The 17,967-nt window shown below is 38.9% G+C and overlaps 1 protein-coding gene across 1 annotated transcript; it reads right to left on the reverse strand.

Moving 5' to 3' along the window:
* Window positions 1-849: 849 nt before the first annotated feature.
* BLOC1S5 (biogenesis of lysosomal organelles complex 1 subunit 5) lies at window positions 850-10,558 on the reverse strand. Its single transcript, XM_084212290.1, has 5 exons — window positions 10,324-10,558; window positions 9,123-9,205; window positions 6,838-6,967; window positions 5,149-5,207; window positions 850-2,913 (listed from the first exon to the last, which is right to left on the reverse strand). Exons 1-5 carry the CDS (start codon window positions 10,436-10,438, stop codon window positions 2,734-2,736), a joined length of 567 nt encoding a protein of 188 aa, XP_084068416.1. The 5' UTR covers window positions 10,439-10,558; the 3' UTR covers window positions 850-2,733.
* Between the last annotated feature and the right edge of the window lie 7,409 nt (window positions 10,559-17,967).

Here is a 17,967-nt window from a genome sequence, read left to right on the forward strand (position 1 = left end):
TACACGACACCCAACCCCACTTTCAGTTCCAAAGAACATTTCAGCCAAATAAACAGCACTAATAGTTAAACAAAAAGTTATACACATAGCCTGGTACGAAAAGGATTGCAAAACTCACCTTTCATACTGGAAATTGATATTGAGGACCTTTTTCAAGTCCTACATTGGAATCCAATGCAAACTTCTATCAGGTTTAAGAGGGATTAAATAAATCCTCAAGAATTTTAAAGCTATGGAATTCAGTCATGTGAAATTGCAAGTATAAGGTGAAACACTTTCTTCATGCATCAATGGCATAAAACCAACTATTAAACTATTGATTTTTCTGTCTCCCCAATAGCTGAGACTGTGAATAACAAAGTCTAGAACTTTGCAAAGGAAGTTGTACTGTGGAGAACTATTGTGTTCAGACAGACCACAGTTCCACTTGGATAAAAAAATTCTGAAGACAGAAATCTTTATCAGCCAGACATACTGAGATAGTATTGGACACATCAGGTATTGGTTGAGATTTTTTTAAGCATTTGGACAGAAAAAAAGGTTTTCCTACAAATGTTGACAAGCTGCTTCAAAGATGATTAAGCTTTTCCAAGCACCTACAGTGTATCAAGCAAAAAAAAAGGGTAAAGTTACTAAATGAAATTATTTCAGGAACAGATATTTTTCATTTAGTCCCCACAATGAATAACATTGACCAAGAGGTAGACAGATTTTCAATAAGTGTGTTTTCAAATGATCTCCAGCACACATGATTCTTCAGCATAAAACATTTTGAAAGAGCAACACATTTTCAGTGTTAGTACTTACTAAGCTTTCAAAAAAATCAGGAGCACACACAGGTTTTGGAAATACCACTTTATTTTCCAGTGAATATCCAAATGTAACACTTTCATCATTGCTTATGAACCATCAAATTGATGAAATACTAAAACCTACAGCTCCAGTGCACAGTTAATTAGATATCTAAATCTTAATAAAAATGATCAGTGCAAAAATAAAAATTAATTCAGTATGCAATTATATGCATTTTGTTACAAAGATATTTGGGCTTTGAGCACATATACATCAAATAATCTGGTAAGAGAAGCCACTTCCAGTCTGTGCTCCAAACAAAACTATTCCACACCCAATTCTAAAAACAGGCAAGAACTAAGTTTTTCTTTTTAAATGAAAAGTCTGAGCTTAGTTACAACATTCATCACGGGTACACAAGCTGAGAAATATTACAGAAGTCCCTCTCTATTCAGATAGGAGTTGTTCAAAAAAGAGGCTTTCCTATTTTTCATGTGTGGGATCCTTTTGAGACATCTATGATTTTACCATTCAGAACAGAGAATTAACAACATTCCAGCGTGCCCCAATGTTGGCAAATCCTCTTTTCAGTCCAGATACACGATGATTGATGAAGTTGTTGGGCCCATGGTAGCAGGCAGAGCAGCCTGGCAGGAATTCAGTGCTATTGAAAGAAATCTCAGATACTTATTCCATCTCCTCTACTAACTTTAATCACACTATCAACATGCTGCCAGGAATGGAGCCTTGAAACCAAGCCATAAACCTACACAAGCAACCCTTGTTGGTATATTACTGCTGCAATACAGGTAAAGTGTAAATTCTGTTTATTTTTACCTGTTTCCATTCTACATTGGACACCAGCTAAATTATGGAAAGATATTTCCTGCACTAACGGTTAGCTTGCAGCAAATTTCATTAAGGTACTGCGTCTCATTTTCCTTGGTTAATGAACTGATTGAGTTAACTTCAGTTACTCTGCTGGTAACTGCAAGTTTGGGCTAAAGGAAAGCAGTGCAGGAGCATATTTCACACACGCTGTAAAAGTTGGTAAGAAAGCAGATCAGTATTACAGGCATTTAATCTGCTCATTTGTTATGTGGATAAAGAAACAAAAATCTTACCTCAATTGCTTCATAAAGTTCTGACAAGCTTATCCTAAGTAAACCAACAGCATGCCAAATATTTAAGGTAAAACTGTACTAGCTATAAAGCTAATACAAAGACTGATATGCTTCTCATGATCACTTTTTTGTTTTGGCTTTGCTTAGAACAGTAAAAGAGATGCCTGAGACATTTACAGGGAGAAAAAAAAAGGAACTGTTGACCAAGCTTACCTTACAATTTTTATGTTAACAAAAACCATTCAAATTGTAACTCTACTTCATAATACTGAACATACAACCCAAAAGTTTAAATTACAATTGGATTTAAAACTCTGTTGAGATCTTTCACTGGTTAATCTTCAAAGTAAAATATTCCATAAGACAAGTTTATTTTCTTGAAATCTACAAGCAGAATATAGAGCTTTCCCAGTGAATTCTCAGCTAACTACGGCTGGAATCTGTTAACCTACTTTTTGGGAAAGGGCTGTGGCTGCACACCAGGATAGTTGATATTACATTAGTCTCTGTTTTCCCAAAAGATATGATACTCTGGTGATGGGAGAGAACTCCAGTTTGCAGCTCCCTGAGCTTGATGTAGTCACACAATTTTCAGTTCCAGCTTCCAACAAACAAAGAAATACTGGCGTTCCACCTGCCCTGAACCAAAAAAGCATAGATAGGCACTTAAGTTGAAAGTATGCAAACCTTTTCTTCCCGTACCAAGCCTGTAGAGCAAATTCTCCTGTTTTCTATCAGCTTCAGCTTTCCAAAAGAACCTCAATTTAAGTCAGAAGCAACTGAGCATGGCACAAATCCAGCATTATTGAAAAAGGTCTTAAAAAGAAGCGTATTTGGCCAGTTCCTTCTCCATCTCAGAATACTGCTCTTTGAGGCGCTCCATAGCTTTTCTGTGCTCTTCGTCCACCTCCGCACGTTTCTTCTGCTGTTCCTTCATGAACTCCTCCCAGTGGGCAATGCACTTCTCCTCACGAGCCATCACCCTGTCTGCCTGAAGCTGACAGGAGGAAAATAGGAAGCTTTTAACACTCATTTCCATAGTAAAACAGGGGGGTTAATGAGAGCTACACAATGTTAAAGTATCTGGAAACTAACATGAAAACACATGGAAAGGAGAAACTAAAAAGAAAACATTTATTTTTGTTTAGCCAATCCAAAACAAGTGGTAAAATGTCTGCAATACAATTAATGTGATTGTACTAGCAATGATGCTATTTCTATAAAATATGATAACAGAGATATTAAATGTTTTGAAACTGGCAGCTAATGTTTCTGCTTTAGCCAGCTAGTTCTCACTGTGATTAATGTCTTCCTTTATAAATAAGTTATTTTTCTCCTCATATTTTCCTACTCCTTGGCTTCTGCTAATTCTATCCCATTCACTATCTTATCTTGAAAAAAAAAAATTCTAGATATCTAGAAAAAGAGATCATACACACATCCAATGCACATGACAAAACACAATGTAATTCTGTGGATTGCTTGCAAGCTGTATTGACAGTCTGGCCCCCTTATATTACCAGTGCAGAAGCCAAAATAAACCTAGGCAGTTGTTCTTCCATTTGCTCCATCTCCCAGCAAAACAGAGGATTAATCCTTTTTTGAGCCCCTCTTCAGTATATCAGCAATGACTGTTTCTTATGTGGGGCATTTTTGTCAGCTAAAGGCACTGGGAACCCATTTACGTATTTTTATATCTCTGCTGTTCTTCAAGATCACACAGCACGGCCTAAATACACTACTTTTTTCAGTGCATCTTTTGATACACTTTAACAACATTATGCCAAGATCCATTTTGTTTGTACCCAATACAGTAACATCTCCTGACAAGATACACAAGTGCACACTAACAGTTTGACAGGTATGTTACTTTGTATCCAATAGGTTTTGAAACATTGAACTTTTGAAACATTTGAAACTTTTTGACACAATTACACCCCCTACCCAAACCTTACACTACTTTCTGCCAAAATCTCACTATTTTTTCAGAACAAATAATTTCAGAAAAGTAAGAAAAAGTAATTTCTCCTCAAGTGGCTGCACTACAATGACAACATTTAGCTATATCTTTAAAAAAGCGACCAACATGCTACTACTCCCATTTGGAAAGTTTCAAGCCAGAAAGTTGTACTATGCAAACTTTAAGAAATGCTATGAATCCTGGGTACCTATAACTACTCCTCCACTACATATTAAAAGGAAAAAAAAAAAGTGGAAACACCCAGCTAATATTTTTTAAAAAGAACAGTCACCATTCTTACTGACTGTTCATTTTCTAAGTTATAAATTTCTTATTGAAGTTTTACTTTGAACAAACAGTAGCAGAACTGTAAGAATTTCCTACCTCTCTATGAGTATCTACTCTAGTGTCAGACACAAGCAAACTGTCAGTGCTCAGACATGTGCTGTTTGCACAGTACCAGTATTCAATTGCAACTGGACTGCCCATCTTCATCAGTTGCAAAAAAGGAAAGAAAAACACGACTATCAGCTTACATCCATGAACACACAGCCTGTTTTGCTTGATGGCCATGGAAATGTCTTTGGTTTTTCCTGAACTAAATTATAATCAACAGTATTTTGCAAGTAAAGAGATAACAGAGGAATACAATAAAGAAGTAGGATTGGGAATATATGAAACTAATTTAATGTAATTAATGTGTAATTTTCCAGGTTTTAGATTCAGAGCACATGTATTTCAAATAAGCAAAGTGTAGCCAACTGAAAAGGTTCCAATGATTCGCATGTTCCTATAATATACCTCTTCATTAAATAACCCATCCACAAGTGAAAAGAAACACTTCCTTTTCAACAAGCAATATATATAATATGGTCAATGTTCTCAGCTAACTAGGAAAGATTTACATTTCCATTCTGGTAGGTTAGTAGATGTTTTTTGTTCCACAGAAAATAAGCTTTTTTTATATTTAAGCTTTCCCTGTATGTGACAAATGTTATAGTCTGAGCTAGGTGGAAAAATAAAGCAAAGGAATTAAAAAAAAATAATTTCCATATATCAGGAGATTGTAGAAAGAGTTAGCTAGATCCACTAACTTTGCAGTGAGCATTTTATAAGTGCAGAAATCACCCCAAGAAAAGTTTTACTGCCAGTATATAAGGTATAGAAAAATATGTTTTTAAGTTTTGCTATACTGAAGGCAGACAAACTTGCTGTGAAGCACAAGACTCTTAGATCACAAAACAAAAATCTATCCATCCATCCATCCTTTACCTTTCTTGCTTCACACTCTCTCTCTTGGAGTCTACGGATCATAGCGTTGGCGGCTTGCACTGAAACAACAAATTGCAGTAGATCAGTCTGCTGTTGGAAATCAAAGAAACTTTCCTGAAAGGGATTTAGAAGATTTAGGCAGTTGCAAGGTGAAGATTATATCCCACTGTGTCACTTCACTCTGCCAAGAGTCACCTGTACTTGCAGAAAATGCTATACACTTACAACTTTAACACATATAAAAGTAAGCAGGCTTATTGCAGAGTTCAACCTTTGTGTTCTAGAAGCCAAAAGCAGGAAGGCATTGAGGTCCTTTTGTGCCCACACTCTTAACCTAGCTGATGAGCTGGAGTGCACTGCTCAGCACCTCAGAAGACATCAAAAACCACCCTCGAGTCAGCAAGTAAAAACAGGTGATCAAACTCTAACTCTTAAGTTAGTTGAGCTTTGGCTTTTTTTTTAATTTTATTTTTTCCCCACCAGCTGTGTATAGACTCCATATGTACAACATCTTTATGCTCTTTAACATCTTTATGAGTCCATGTCTTTTCTCCCAGAGGCTAAGCCTGGGAAAACTTGTCAATGGAAATAGGAATTGTATTCCTATGCAATTCCTCCCCTCCCCCCATAACTTATTTAACATGGAATTAAATACACTAATTTTCCAAGCAGCAACTGGATGCAGTCCTGGACAACTGGCTCAAGCTCCTGCTGCTCCAGAGGTCCCTTCCCACTTCAATCATTCTGAGATTCTACTACTGAAGATGTACTCCACAGCTGGCCATGAGAAAGTCAGGGAGCAGCATCGAAGGTTCACCCCAGTTAGATGGTATTAGGATGCCTTGTTTGCATGACTAAATTTTAAGTTTCAATGTTTTCCTGCAATCCTTTTGGTGTGCTTTCCACACACCATTCTGCATATGCCAGATGTCATATAAATAGGTTATGGGAAATTAACTGCTTATACAACATGCCACACAAATTGTAACAAAACCCACAGTGGCATGTTTCAACTGCATAAATTTGGCAGCTAAAGCTGTGTACCCATACTCTCTTAGAATCTCTTTTGAGGAAGCCATCCTGCTAAACGAGTAAGGGAAAAAAAGCACATTTAAAAACTAGTACAAATTTCAAACATTCTTCTAAAATCTGAGCAGTAAAGAAATATATTAATAAGGATGAAACTAAGATTAGCATGCAATTACTATTCCTTCCCAATTTGTGACTAAATAATAACAATAAATTTCTTACTATACAGCAGAAAGTTTTGTTTTAAGGGATTTAAGGGAGACAGTATTATGCACTCCTGTGGGAAAATTAAGAAACTTGAAGTTCACATCACAGCATGGTTGCAACAAACCAGGAAACTGAAATTTTCTACATGGCTTTAGTCAATGTGGAACACTGTTTCCAAGTGAATAGGAAAAGAATGAGCTGAAACAGCTTCTACTTAAACCAACAAAAACTCTAATGTAAACTTAACAAGAGCTGATTGGCTGGACTATTATGTATCAAAAAACATCCCTGTTGTTTCCTTTTCAAAGTTGCACAGAAGTGAGAACACAGCACATAAAGAACAGAAAATTACATAAGAGTGGTAATTTTTTAATAGACCATATTTTGAATCCAAACTACTTAAATTACTCCCCAAAATGATGCATCAAGAGCAATAAGAAGCAACCTACTTACATCTCTTGAAGGTTTCACTCAAATTGTCTTGCATTGCCTGCTCACACTTTGGAAGAACACGCTCATTTGCTTCAAAGATCGTATTTTTGAGATTTTCAAGTACTCGCAGTTCTCGGAGGCCACGTTTTTCCTGCCACAAAAATGAAAGAAAGTGAGTGGCTAGCAAGGAATTCCACTTCACAAATTAGAGATGGTTTCCCATTTGATAAACTAATAGCTATATCTCAAAGACTAGACCATTGTCTACTGAAGCGTTACTCTACTTTGTTAACAACAAAGATAAAATTGCCAAAAAAAAGAGACCAATATTCCATTCTTCACATTAAAATACAAAAATCCTCTGAATGACTCCTCTGGCCCTTGCGAGAAAAGGCAGTATTAACTATTTACACACTGTGGGGAAAAATGTCCTGTTTTGTATAGATAATTTACAGCATCTCTAAAACAACAGAGAGCAACAGAGCTTGAAAGCATTTCATTTTTATAAGTCAGTTGGTTACTGAGAAATAATATACTAGTGATTCTGCTTGCTTGATGTCTGACCCTCCACATTTAGTATGGCAGGAGGTGAAAACAAAGCAAGTAAAATTGTTTTAACTGAAGTAAAGCAATGAAGTCGACTAAAAAATAATTTAACACAGCTGACTAAAGAGGCAGCTCTTCTAGATCACTGCTCATCATGATTAATTACAAGTTCAGCAAGATCTTGTTTTATTGTCTAAATTTACAAAATAATCTATTTTTCTGAATCCACAGCACTATTCCCACTCTGAATTTCACCAGCATTTTACTTTACATTAAAACTCTACATAAACAAAAAATACTCTATCACATGAAGTGGAACAGGGATCACCACACCCATTTTAAAACTTCAGAAACAGAGCACAGGCAAGCAAGACTCCTTAATTAAACAGGCTCCAGGTTTCCTGAATGCAAATCTCCATTCCTTGCACATTAGGTGCTAATCATTGAAAAAATAAGCATATATCTCAAAGTTAGAAACAAGTAGAATTTTTGGGTGCCAGCAGTCCTAACCCCTCTTAAAAGACATTCTGAACTGCAAAAATTTAAACAATCCTCTACTTTGCTATTTTCCCCCCATAAAAGTATAAACCAGTAACTAAATTTCAAAAAGAGATCTAAGAGTATATTAAGTTTGTCTAAGAAACAGAGCAAGACTTCAGGTGAAACGAGACAAATACATGAATTATGAGCCTAAAGATACAAGTTCTAATTTTGTCCATGAGTTTAATATTTTCCTTCCTACAGAATGACATTTAGAACTACTTACTGTATCCTATAGCTTAGGGAAAGCAGAGAAAAGAAATAACTTATGACTCTCAAGCCCATATGATACAGATCTGATGAGAGTTTATTTCATATTCATGTTTTCCTAATGCAGCAGAGACAAAATAGACCTGCTTGAAATATAAGCTACAATCTAGGTTGTGGGGGGTGAGGGGGAAAGACATTTTAATGTCATTCAAATCAGGTCTGTAGACAAATCAGGTCTGCATACTGGAATTTTGAGGTGTAGCTGTATTTTCAGTTACATTTTTAAATTCCACATTCTGTAAGAAAGAAAATCAATACAGAAACAGCCTTTTGCTGGCATAGGATTCAAATTTTCTGAACTTTTGCTGCCATCTTGTGGAAACCAAATGATACTTTCCAGGCAAAGCTGTACATACTAGTTTGCACTTCTAGACATTCAGTATTTTAGCCTTACTTGCAGCCAATCAAATAACCGTTTATCAATTTTTAATGATTTTATTGCTTTGCACAAAGTGTTCCTCTTCTCTTCCAGTAGTATAAATTTCTCTTGTGTAATGAAAATAAAAAAACCACAACCAAAACCCAAACAAATAAAAAAACACCCCTGTGCTAGCTGAATCCAGCTGAGGCATAAAGTAGCTTCTTAAAGAGATGTAAACCCAAACTGGCCAACAATACTTTCCTTGAACCAACCGGATTTCTCTAAGATATTAGGACTACAATATTCTCCAACACCAATATTCTTGCCAGTCTTCTGCAGGAAAAACAAACAAACCAAAAAACCAAAAAAGCACATGTTCTTTTCAAAAGTTTTAAAAGAAAAAGACCTAAATTACTGCCTTGTTTGCCAAAGATGCAGACATATACTACAGGTGTGTTATTTTTGGAAAAAGAAATCCAAGTCAAACCCTTTTGAAGAAAGTTATGTACCCACTATGATATCTAAAAAGATGCTAAAGCTGTTCAAAGTTTCAGACCCTGCCAGCATCCAATAAGATACAAATACTTACTTCAAATTCTTTAACAAAGTAACGTATTTCTCCCTGAATTACTGGTCGGTGATCCAGCAGTCTTGAATAGACTTCCCCAACATCTAGAAAATTAATGAAAGACAGAATTTTAGTTTTTCTCTCACTCTCACACCCGGTGAAACAACACAGGCAGCACACTGTATCTCAGTATGAGGAAGGACTATTGTTCATCAGGTACAGACAAAAGAGCACCAGAACAGAATTTGTAGGGTAATCTATATATCCAGGAAATCAACAGCTTAGATAAAACACAACAAACCAGATTCCAAAGACACTTTTCTGTGAAGGTGAATGCTCTCCTCTGCAGTTCAGCACCCTTTGTCTCAATCCTCTTTCTCTTCAGCACAGCTTTCATATCTGATTTTTAGTGCTGGTAAAAGACCAGAGAGCTTAACAGAGATCCACAGAGTAAGTGTGGGAGTCTTTTGCAGCAAGAGACAGGAGGAATCCTCACTTCAAAGGAAAACTGTCAGCATTTTCTTGTATTCTAGGGCCAGACTTGAAATTGAGTCTTAGAAAAGAGTATTTACTATTTAAATATATGTGGAGAAACAGGCTCGCCTGTCACAAAGAAAAAGCCTGCTAAATTGAAAAGGGCTCTGAGAGCATAGCAAATACTGTTTCAAGAAATATACAATGTAGTCCCAAAAAAAGACTTTAAGGCGGCACTGCCATCTAAAGGATGTGTCCTCCTGCCCCATCTGATGGACCTGTCCTGTGGCTCTACTGTATCCACCTGTGTTTGTTCAGCACCCTGAATCCCAGCACGTTCAAAACGGTGCAGAACGATTATTTCGAAATTCGGGAAAGTCATGACTTCAGTAAATAAAACTGAGCTAAGCCCACTCCAAACGGTTCTGAGTGCGGAATAACCACGACAAAACTTGGGTGAACAAGACCAAAAGTAAGAACTCCCCAGCAAACTCCATGTCCGTGGCAAGTGCCTCAGTGGCCGACTCGGCTCCCCGAAAAAAAGCCACAGAGTCACCCAGGTTTCCAGTTCTGAGAGACGAGATCCAGCTGCGCCTCCCAGGCGTCCAGCTTTAAACCTCAGCACACGCCGCCGCAACCCCGGAGAGAGCGGGACCGCTCCCGGGAGGTCCCGGCACACTGCGGCCGCTCCCGGGCCGTCTCTCCAGCGCTGCCGCGGGGTTACACAGCGGGCTCGGCACCTCCTTACCCTTTATGATGGGCTGGATCGGGGACCCGGCGGCCGGAGAGTCCCGTCTCCTGTCGGCGGACGGCGGGGCTGCCGCGCCGCCGCGGCCGGGGGACGCGGGGCCGGCCCCGCTCATGGCGCTCGGCGGCCCCCGGGCAGCGCAGCGCAGCCCAGCGCAGCCCAGCCCAGCCCAGCCCGGGCCACCCCGGCCCTGGCCTGGCCCTGGCCCTGGCCCGGCCTCCCTCCCGCAGCGCTTCCGCCGGGCCCGCCGCCGCGCCGTGAGCTCATCGCGGCGCGCCGGCCGCGGCGGCGGAACCGCCCCCAAGGAGCGCCGAACGCTCCCGAACCGGCGGCTCTGGGGGCGGCTCCTGGGGCAGAGAGACGGACACGGGTCCGGAGAAAGGGCTGGAGGGCATGGCCTGCGAGGGGCGGCTTGAGGGAGCTGCGGGTGTTTGGCGTGAGCAAGAGCAGGCTCAGGAGAGACCTTAGTGCTCTCCACAAACGCCAGAAAGGAGGGTGTAGCCAGGTGCGGTCGGTCGCTTCTCCCGGGTAATCAGTGACAGGACAGGAGGACATGGACTCGAGGTGTGTCCGGGCATGTTCAGGTTGGACATCAGGAGAAATTTCTCCATAGAAAGGGTGATTAGAAACTGCAATGGGCTGCCCGGGGAGGTGGTGGAGTCGCCATTCCTGGAGGTGTTTAAGGAAAGATTGGACGAGGAGCGCTTGGTCTAGTTGCCATGGTGGTATTTAGTCATAGGTAGGATTCGATGATCTCAGAGGTTTTTTGCAATCTAATTGATTCTCTGATTCAGTAATTATAGTAAGAGACATACATTAACTCAGTTTGCTTCTAGGTGCAGTAAACATGAATAACAACTGCTGGACACAGGCTACAAATAAACCAAAACCAACCAACCAAATAAAAAAGAGCAGCAGACTCTTTTTACAACGATTAAAAAAAGCAAAAAGCGATGTAAAATCTCTACATTTATTTCAAAACCATTTTAAAGTACAAGAGAGGCTCTCAGTATGAGAAAGACATGGAGCTCCAGGAGGAGGTCCAGTGGAAAGCTACAAATTGATTGGGGACTGGAGCATTTCTTACAATGAAAGGCTGAGGGAACTGGGCTTGTTCAGCTGTAACAAGACACGTCTGAGAGGGAACCTTATCAATGTCTATCAGTATCTGAAGGGAGGGTAACAAGAGGATGGAGCCAGGCTCTTCTTGGTGCCCATTGCCAAGCAGTAGGACAAGAGGCAACAGACAGAAACTGATGCACAGGAAATTCCACCTGAATATGAGGAAGAAGTTCTTTACTGTGCAGGTGACTGAGCACTGGAACAGATTGTCCAGAGGTTGTGGAGTCTCCCTCCCTGGAGGTACTTAAATACCTTCTGGATGCAATCCTGTAGCAAGTGCTCTGGGATGACCCTGCTTGAGCAGGGAGGTTGGACCAGATGAACCACTGTGGTCCCTTCCAACCTGACCCATACTGTGATTCTGTGAGACCGTTAGGATATTTTCAATATACTTCCCCTCCCTCTTGGCCACTTCTAAATTACAGTATATTAACTTCTGTTTGTGACATTTTTCTTCCTGCTACTCAATAAACTCTACCATTTCTAGAACAGGTTGATTATATTTAGGCTATTGCATCTAAGTTTGTTTCTTCTTTTACACATTTTTTTTTTTAATCTGCAATACATATCACACTTCTCAGTGTCATTGTGTCAATAAAGAATAAATTCGACCACAAATTCTGCTACAGCTACTGCTACTTCCTTCCTATCTAGAATACCAGAAAGGTGCCAGTTTAGCTGGAATAATTACTAGCTTATTAGCAGAAAACAGGAGTAGTATGTATTCTTTGTTAGAAATTAGTTCTGCCCATGTTCTACTCTGCATAGCTTTTATAAATGGGAGCAATTGTGTGGCTCAGGAAAAAGGGGGAGTTTTTAAAAGCTATTTGAACTGACACAAAAAATGATTCTATTATTAAATCCTGTGCCACATCACAAAAGCTTGGAAACTGCTCATGGAAATTACTATACGGGGGTTTTTTTGGACAATGTCTATAATCTTCTAAACTCAGGCTTAAAAATTAGTTAATTGGTTTTGTTGAAACAATCTCCCCCAAAATCAGGCCAAATATAGATGAAATCTGTTTAAATAATAAAAGGGTTCTTACATTGGGAAGTGTTCAATACTTCAACTAACATTAAATTTAGCATAATTATATAATGTAAAATAGTTTTGCACTCCTTCATTGTTACATAGTCTGCATTACATTAATTAGGCAATTAGTAAATATAAGAATTACTTCAAAAATAGTTTCCTTCTACTTTATTTCCTGAAAGTGACCAGCTATTGCAACCTGTAAATTAGTATTTTTCCATTTGAATCCAAAACATGTAAGCATTTGACAATCACCAGTAAATTATAGTTCATGTTCATATATTAATAATATCTGCAGGACATTCCAGCTGGCTTAATCATCACTACTAATTTAGGCTAGAATTGTTCAAATCTTAATTTTACCCTTTCCAGCTTAGCTGCCATTCTTTCATAGCCTCTCAGACAAGTTATTTACCCCTCTAAGCACTATAGTCCAGCTCTTTTTTTTTGTTAAGAAAGAAATCCTGTAGTTAAGCAGCTTTGTAACTACTGCATTTCTAGGAAAGAGTTTTTACATCATGACTAATGTCAGGTTCAGAATTATGGGACTGCAACAAGGGCAAATCCTGTGACATAGTTCCATTAGTTTCTAGGACTACTGTTCTGAAACCATTCTTCCTTTGTTTGAATAATGTTGGATTTTGCTTTTTTTTTTTTTTTTTTCTTTTTTTTTTTTTTTTAAGAATATGCTATTTGTTGTATTTATGCCTGGTTTTGTTTTTTGTTCCCCTGCTTACTCTCATTGCCCAGTCAAGCTTATTTTCAAAACATATTTTAAAGAAATTAAGGAGGACTTAAAGAGGTGATGGCTATAAAAAGACAATACTTGTGGAGCCCCTAACCTGTCAGTTTGTAGAAAGTAGTCATCAAGTCACAAAAATATGGAAATGGCTATGGCTTGCAGCATGAAAATCAACATATGTAGTCATCATGTATTTTTTTGGAAGATAGGCTAAACAACCTCTGTCATTTTTGCCGTGCAATGGAACCCGCTTTCTCTTTTAGGGATCACCCTGCCACTTCCCATTAGCATTAGCAGCACTCTGAATTGCAAAATCTTCAGATGAACGTGCCGAGTCCTGTCATTTCCCCCACAGGCTGTCTGGCAATGATAATCCGCGAAAGGATTATTTCATCCAAGTGGCGGTGTCCGAGTCAAATGCCGGCAACAGGCAGGAAAACCCAAACCTGTTGAGGCAGACATCTGCCCAGATGGGAGGAATCGGAGCGACGGCCCTTAAGAGGGCGAGGCGGGGGACATACTTTGTGCCAGCAGAATAAGTCCATGGGCTGCACCCGTGATGGGAGAGCAAGACCACGATCCTGATGGCTGGAAGTTTGCGGGCTGCGATGCTGATGCTGGCCAAAGCAGGCCCCGGGCTGCGCTCTTTGGAGGAGTGCCTTGTCACATTAGCCGGGCGGCCGCTGTGTTTGATGCTCAACCTGGACAGACAGGCCTGCCAGGCAGAAACTGCTCAGGCAGATGATGCTGGGGAGGACAAAAATTATCCAGCGCAAGACTGAGAAGACAGATGACACCCAGCAGGAACAGCAAGCCAAATCTGCAGAATCCACAATGCAGCTGGCTAGCCCGGGGCTACCTGCCTCTTTGAAGAGGAATAGACATCACCTACGAGCTGTCAAATTAGATCACCAGCCTGAAAATGCTGAAAGAGATTTAGTCCTTTCAACAGAGAAGGGAAAGTTTAATGGATGAAAATCTTCCTAAAGGGGCCAAGGTAGTGTGGGAGGGGAAAGGGGAATCCTTCAGATGCAGCAACAATGAAAAATTAATCACCTCCCGCCTGCCTGCAGAGTGAGAGATGGGATGCGCGGTGTTCTGTGGCAGCCACGCTGGCTGTAGTCACTACCAGTGTGGAAAATAAAGGCCATGCCTGCAGGTACGTGCACAGAGCAGCAACAAGTAATGCTTGCTACAAAATCGATCCCCCTTTCCAAATCTGTGATATCTTTATGTTGCCCTGGAGCTGGGCTCTGAGGTACAATACATCTCACACTCAAGACATGCAGCGGTGGGATACAAAGGCCCAGTCTGAATCTGAAAACTCATCGGCAAGAGGAGGTGCACGGTGGCATCTCCCCTTTAATTTCCTTTGCAATAAAATTCCAGCACAAAGAAAATGTGTGTAATCAAAGTCAATTTTGATAAATAAATAGAAAAAAAAATATTAAGATTACCAAGTCAGTAAGCATGTGCTCAGGTATATGGTGAATATGAAACCTGGAATTTCCATCAGGGACAGCAGCAGCATGATCCAATTATAGATGCAAAGAAGAAATACTGCTCTTAGGGGGAAAATATTAAATGTAGCAATCCATTAGGCAGCTGCATCATTGCAATTAGGCTTTGAAGTTAAAGACTGTGAAACACACTAAAGATTAAAAGAGGTGATAAGATTAAAAACCAAAAGGGAAAAAAATCAAATAGGCCTACTGATCCCTCTTTCTAGCCAAAAAAAAAAAAAAAAAAAAAAAAAAAAGGTAGAAAAAAATGACATACTAGGTTTTGTGTAAACATACAATTGTAAAATCAATTTGTGGCCATACAAAGCAAATCTACTTGAAAAATCTATTCCCAACTTCAACATTCATGTAGCAGACAAACCATAAATCACCAGCAGAGATGCAAACAAGATGCTAGCAGATCAGAAAGAATATGAACCACACTTCTGAATAGAAGAGCTTACACTGGATTTCTTAATAATGATTTTATAGTTCTATCTATTCTTTTATTTTCATCTCTCTCAGCTAATCGCTTTCTAAGTACTTTGTCCTCTTCCAAATCAACATCTGTCTTTTGATCATCTATTTTTTTTTTTTAACCAAGCAGAAAAGATAGCCAAGTTCTACTGCTCTTTCATGTGTAATGTTACTTGGGTGTATTTCACAGACAAAACCACTTCTAAGACACATTTTCATATAAAATAATGAATATAAATTAATGTCTTATTTGAATTGCAAACTACATCTACATTAAACCTTACTTAAGAGTCTCAGCTCCCTGCAAATTACCCAGGATCCACACTCACACTGAAGGGTCCAGATTAATCTTTCATCACCTATAATTGAAATTAATGTGTGTGAGAGTGAAACAAAGTGAAGTTATAGAATTATTTTATCAAGATACTCCAAAGCTGTAACATCTATTGGGAAGTCTAAGGTGCACCTCACCTTAAAAATCAGTTCCCCATTTCGAGATCTACGTGCTTCCGAAGATTCAGCCAGTAGCGTGAAATTCCTGAGAGAAGGTCTTCTTTATTGTTTACAAATGTTTTGAAGAGGGCTGGATAGACCATAGAGAAGAAATACAAGATGAAAAAGATTAAAAATATGTGAAAATATCACCTCTTGCAGGCAAACAGCTACGGTGTTTGCTAGGAGATTTCACTGGTAAGTTAGATTTTCTACACAAAGAATCTTAGGAAATTCAAGAGGTGCAAACCTATTCTCAGCAAGTACTTACTGAGGTTGATGTGAAGAAAGGTAACAAAAGTGGCTGGATTGGACCCTTTCAAGTGTGAACCAGAAGTGATACCTTCTAACTCATTTTCTGTGTGAAACACTGGGACACCAGCCTGGAAGGTAAATCACTCATGACCAGAAACAGGACAGAAAGTATGTTACACATTTAAGCTATCATAAATAATTTCTTTAGTTTTGCTGCTCAAAAGCCTTCACTTTGGCTCCATTTGAATGGTAGATCTTCTTAGTCCCCAGGTCTAAACTGGAATTATTGTGTGTTTGTTCAGTGTAATATTTCCAATTTCTCATTCCTTCTCACTCTTTCCTAATCCTGTATTAAAACTGGATTTTTCTATAAATCACTGTTGCCCGGTTACAAGTCTTAGAGCAAGAAACACCCCTAGAGACTTCAGAAGTCAAACTGAACCCTCACTTAAAAGTCAAGTTACACAGACAAAGACAACTAAAAATTATCAGCACATTTCTAACATATCTCATGCAATACTTGAACACTTGTTTCAGCCTGGTTGGTCTACAATTGGTCATCTTGGTATCAAGGGGAAAAAGACTAAGTGCTAAGTGTAAGATTTCACTGAACACTTACAATTATCATATTTATTTCACTGTTGAATTCTTCTGTTGCTGAAAGGTTGTCATGCAGCACTATCTCACCATATGGCAAAACACTCAAGTCCCAGAGGCGCATACTTATAAGACCATAACATGTCAGGCCCCTTGAATAAATTAGAACAATTATGCAAAATAATAATACTGCAATGATGAGATACATTAACAAATGAAAGTGGTGCTGTTCATGAAACGCTGTGAAAATAAATTCCACACATCACTGTGGTCATCATCAAAATGCAAAGCAACGAAAGTAAAACATCACAGTGCCCTTCAGCAACTGGAGTTTTAAGAACAGAGAAAGGGGTTGCAAGGGAGCAAAGTCTCTTTACTAATGTTCACTGAAAGTATAATAAAATATTACAGAAAGAGAAAGTAGCTTTAAAAGCAGCTGAACATTTACCCATGCAAACCCTTTACACAGACCATCAATGTTAATTTGAGAGCTCCCACTACACATCTCTTTTAAAATTATGAAGCATAATTGTAAAATATGCATCTCATACAGTCTCAGACCAACTCAAATAGAATCGTGTGATTTTTTGGAAATTTTCTTACAGATTTATTTGTCCTTGATCAAAAGGCATTAGATAGAAAATAGGAGAGGCGACAAAAATCAATACCATCTGGTTTTCCCAGTCATCTCTCTAAAGGCAAAGTCTCAATTCATCCTTCTTTGCTTTTAACCCTCTATACTCTAAAGTTTCTCCAAGCAGGGGAAAGAAGATTGAATTATGCTCAAGTTACTATAGGATAATGAACAAATCCCTTTTAGATAGCAGAGAGTTAAATATTACTAATCCACTTCTAAACATTTCATCTTTCTAGTAGGTGAACTTTTTTTTTTTAACATTTCAGCAGCAAGTGACACTTTTGTTCTACACCAGAGAAAATAAAACTGGCACAAGAGGCTAGGGGATACTGCAGCAGTAGCATGTAGCCAACCTGAGAAATCCCAATACTTGCAAACAGCAGCTGTTTGGGATTTAAAAAAATATGACATTTTGTAGCATCATCTCTACAACAACCTAACTGAAAAGATGACAGTATTGTTCCCAGCAACATTTAGCTCTGGCTCAATTTCAGCACTCTCAGCAGTAACGTAAGCTATTTTCATGGTTGAAGGCTTGCACACTCACTTTAAAGAACTTAAATCATTCTCACTTGCAAAAACATTGATAAAAACAATAAATCCATAGGATGAACATGAAACTTCCCTAAACCATGACTAAATGCACTGATTTAGACCCATGCTCCCCTTCTGAAACAGAAAATGGTTCATTATAGCAGAATTTAGTAGAAATGCAGGTAATTTTATAAGTATTACCATCACTTGCTCCCACATGAGGGAAAAACCAAACTCACTTGAATACATG

This window comes from Fringilla coelebs (genome assembly GCF_963513975.1).
Source record: "Fringilla coelebs genome assembly, chromosome: 1".
NCBI lineage: Eukaryota > Metazoa > Chordata > Aves > Passeriformes > Fringillidae > Fringilla > Fringilla coelebs.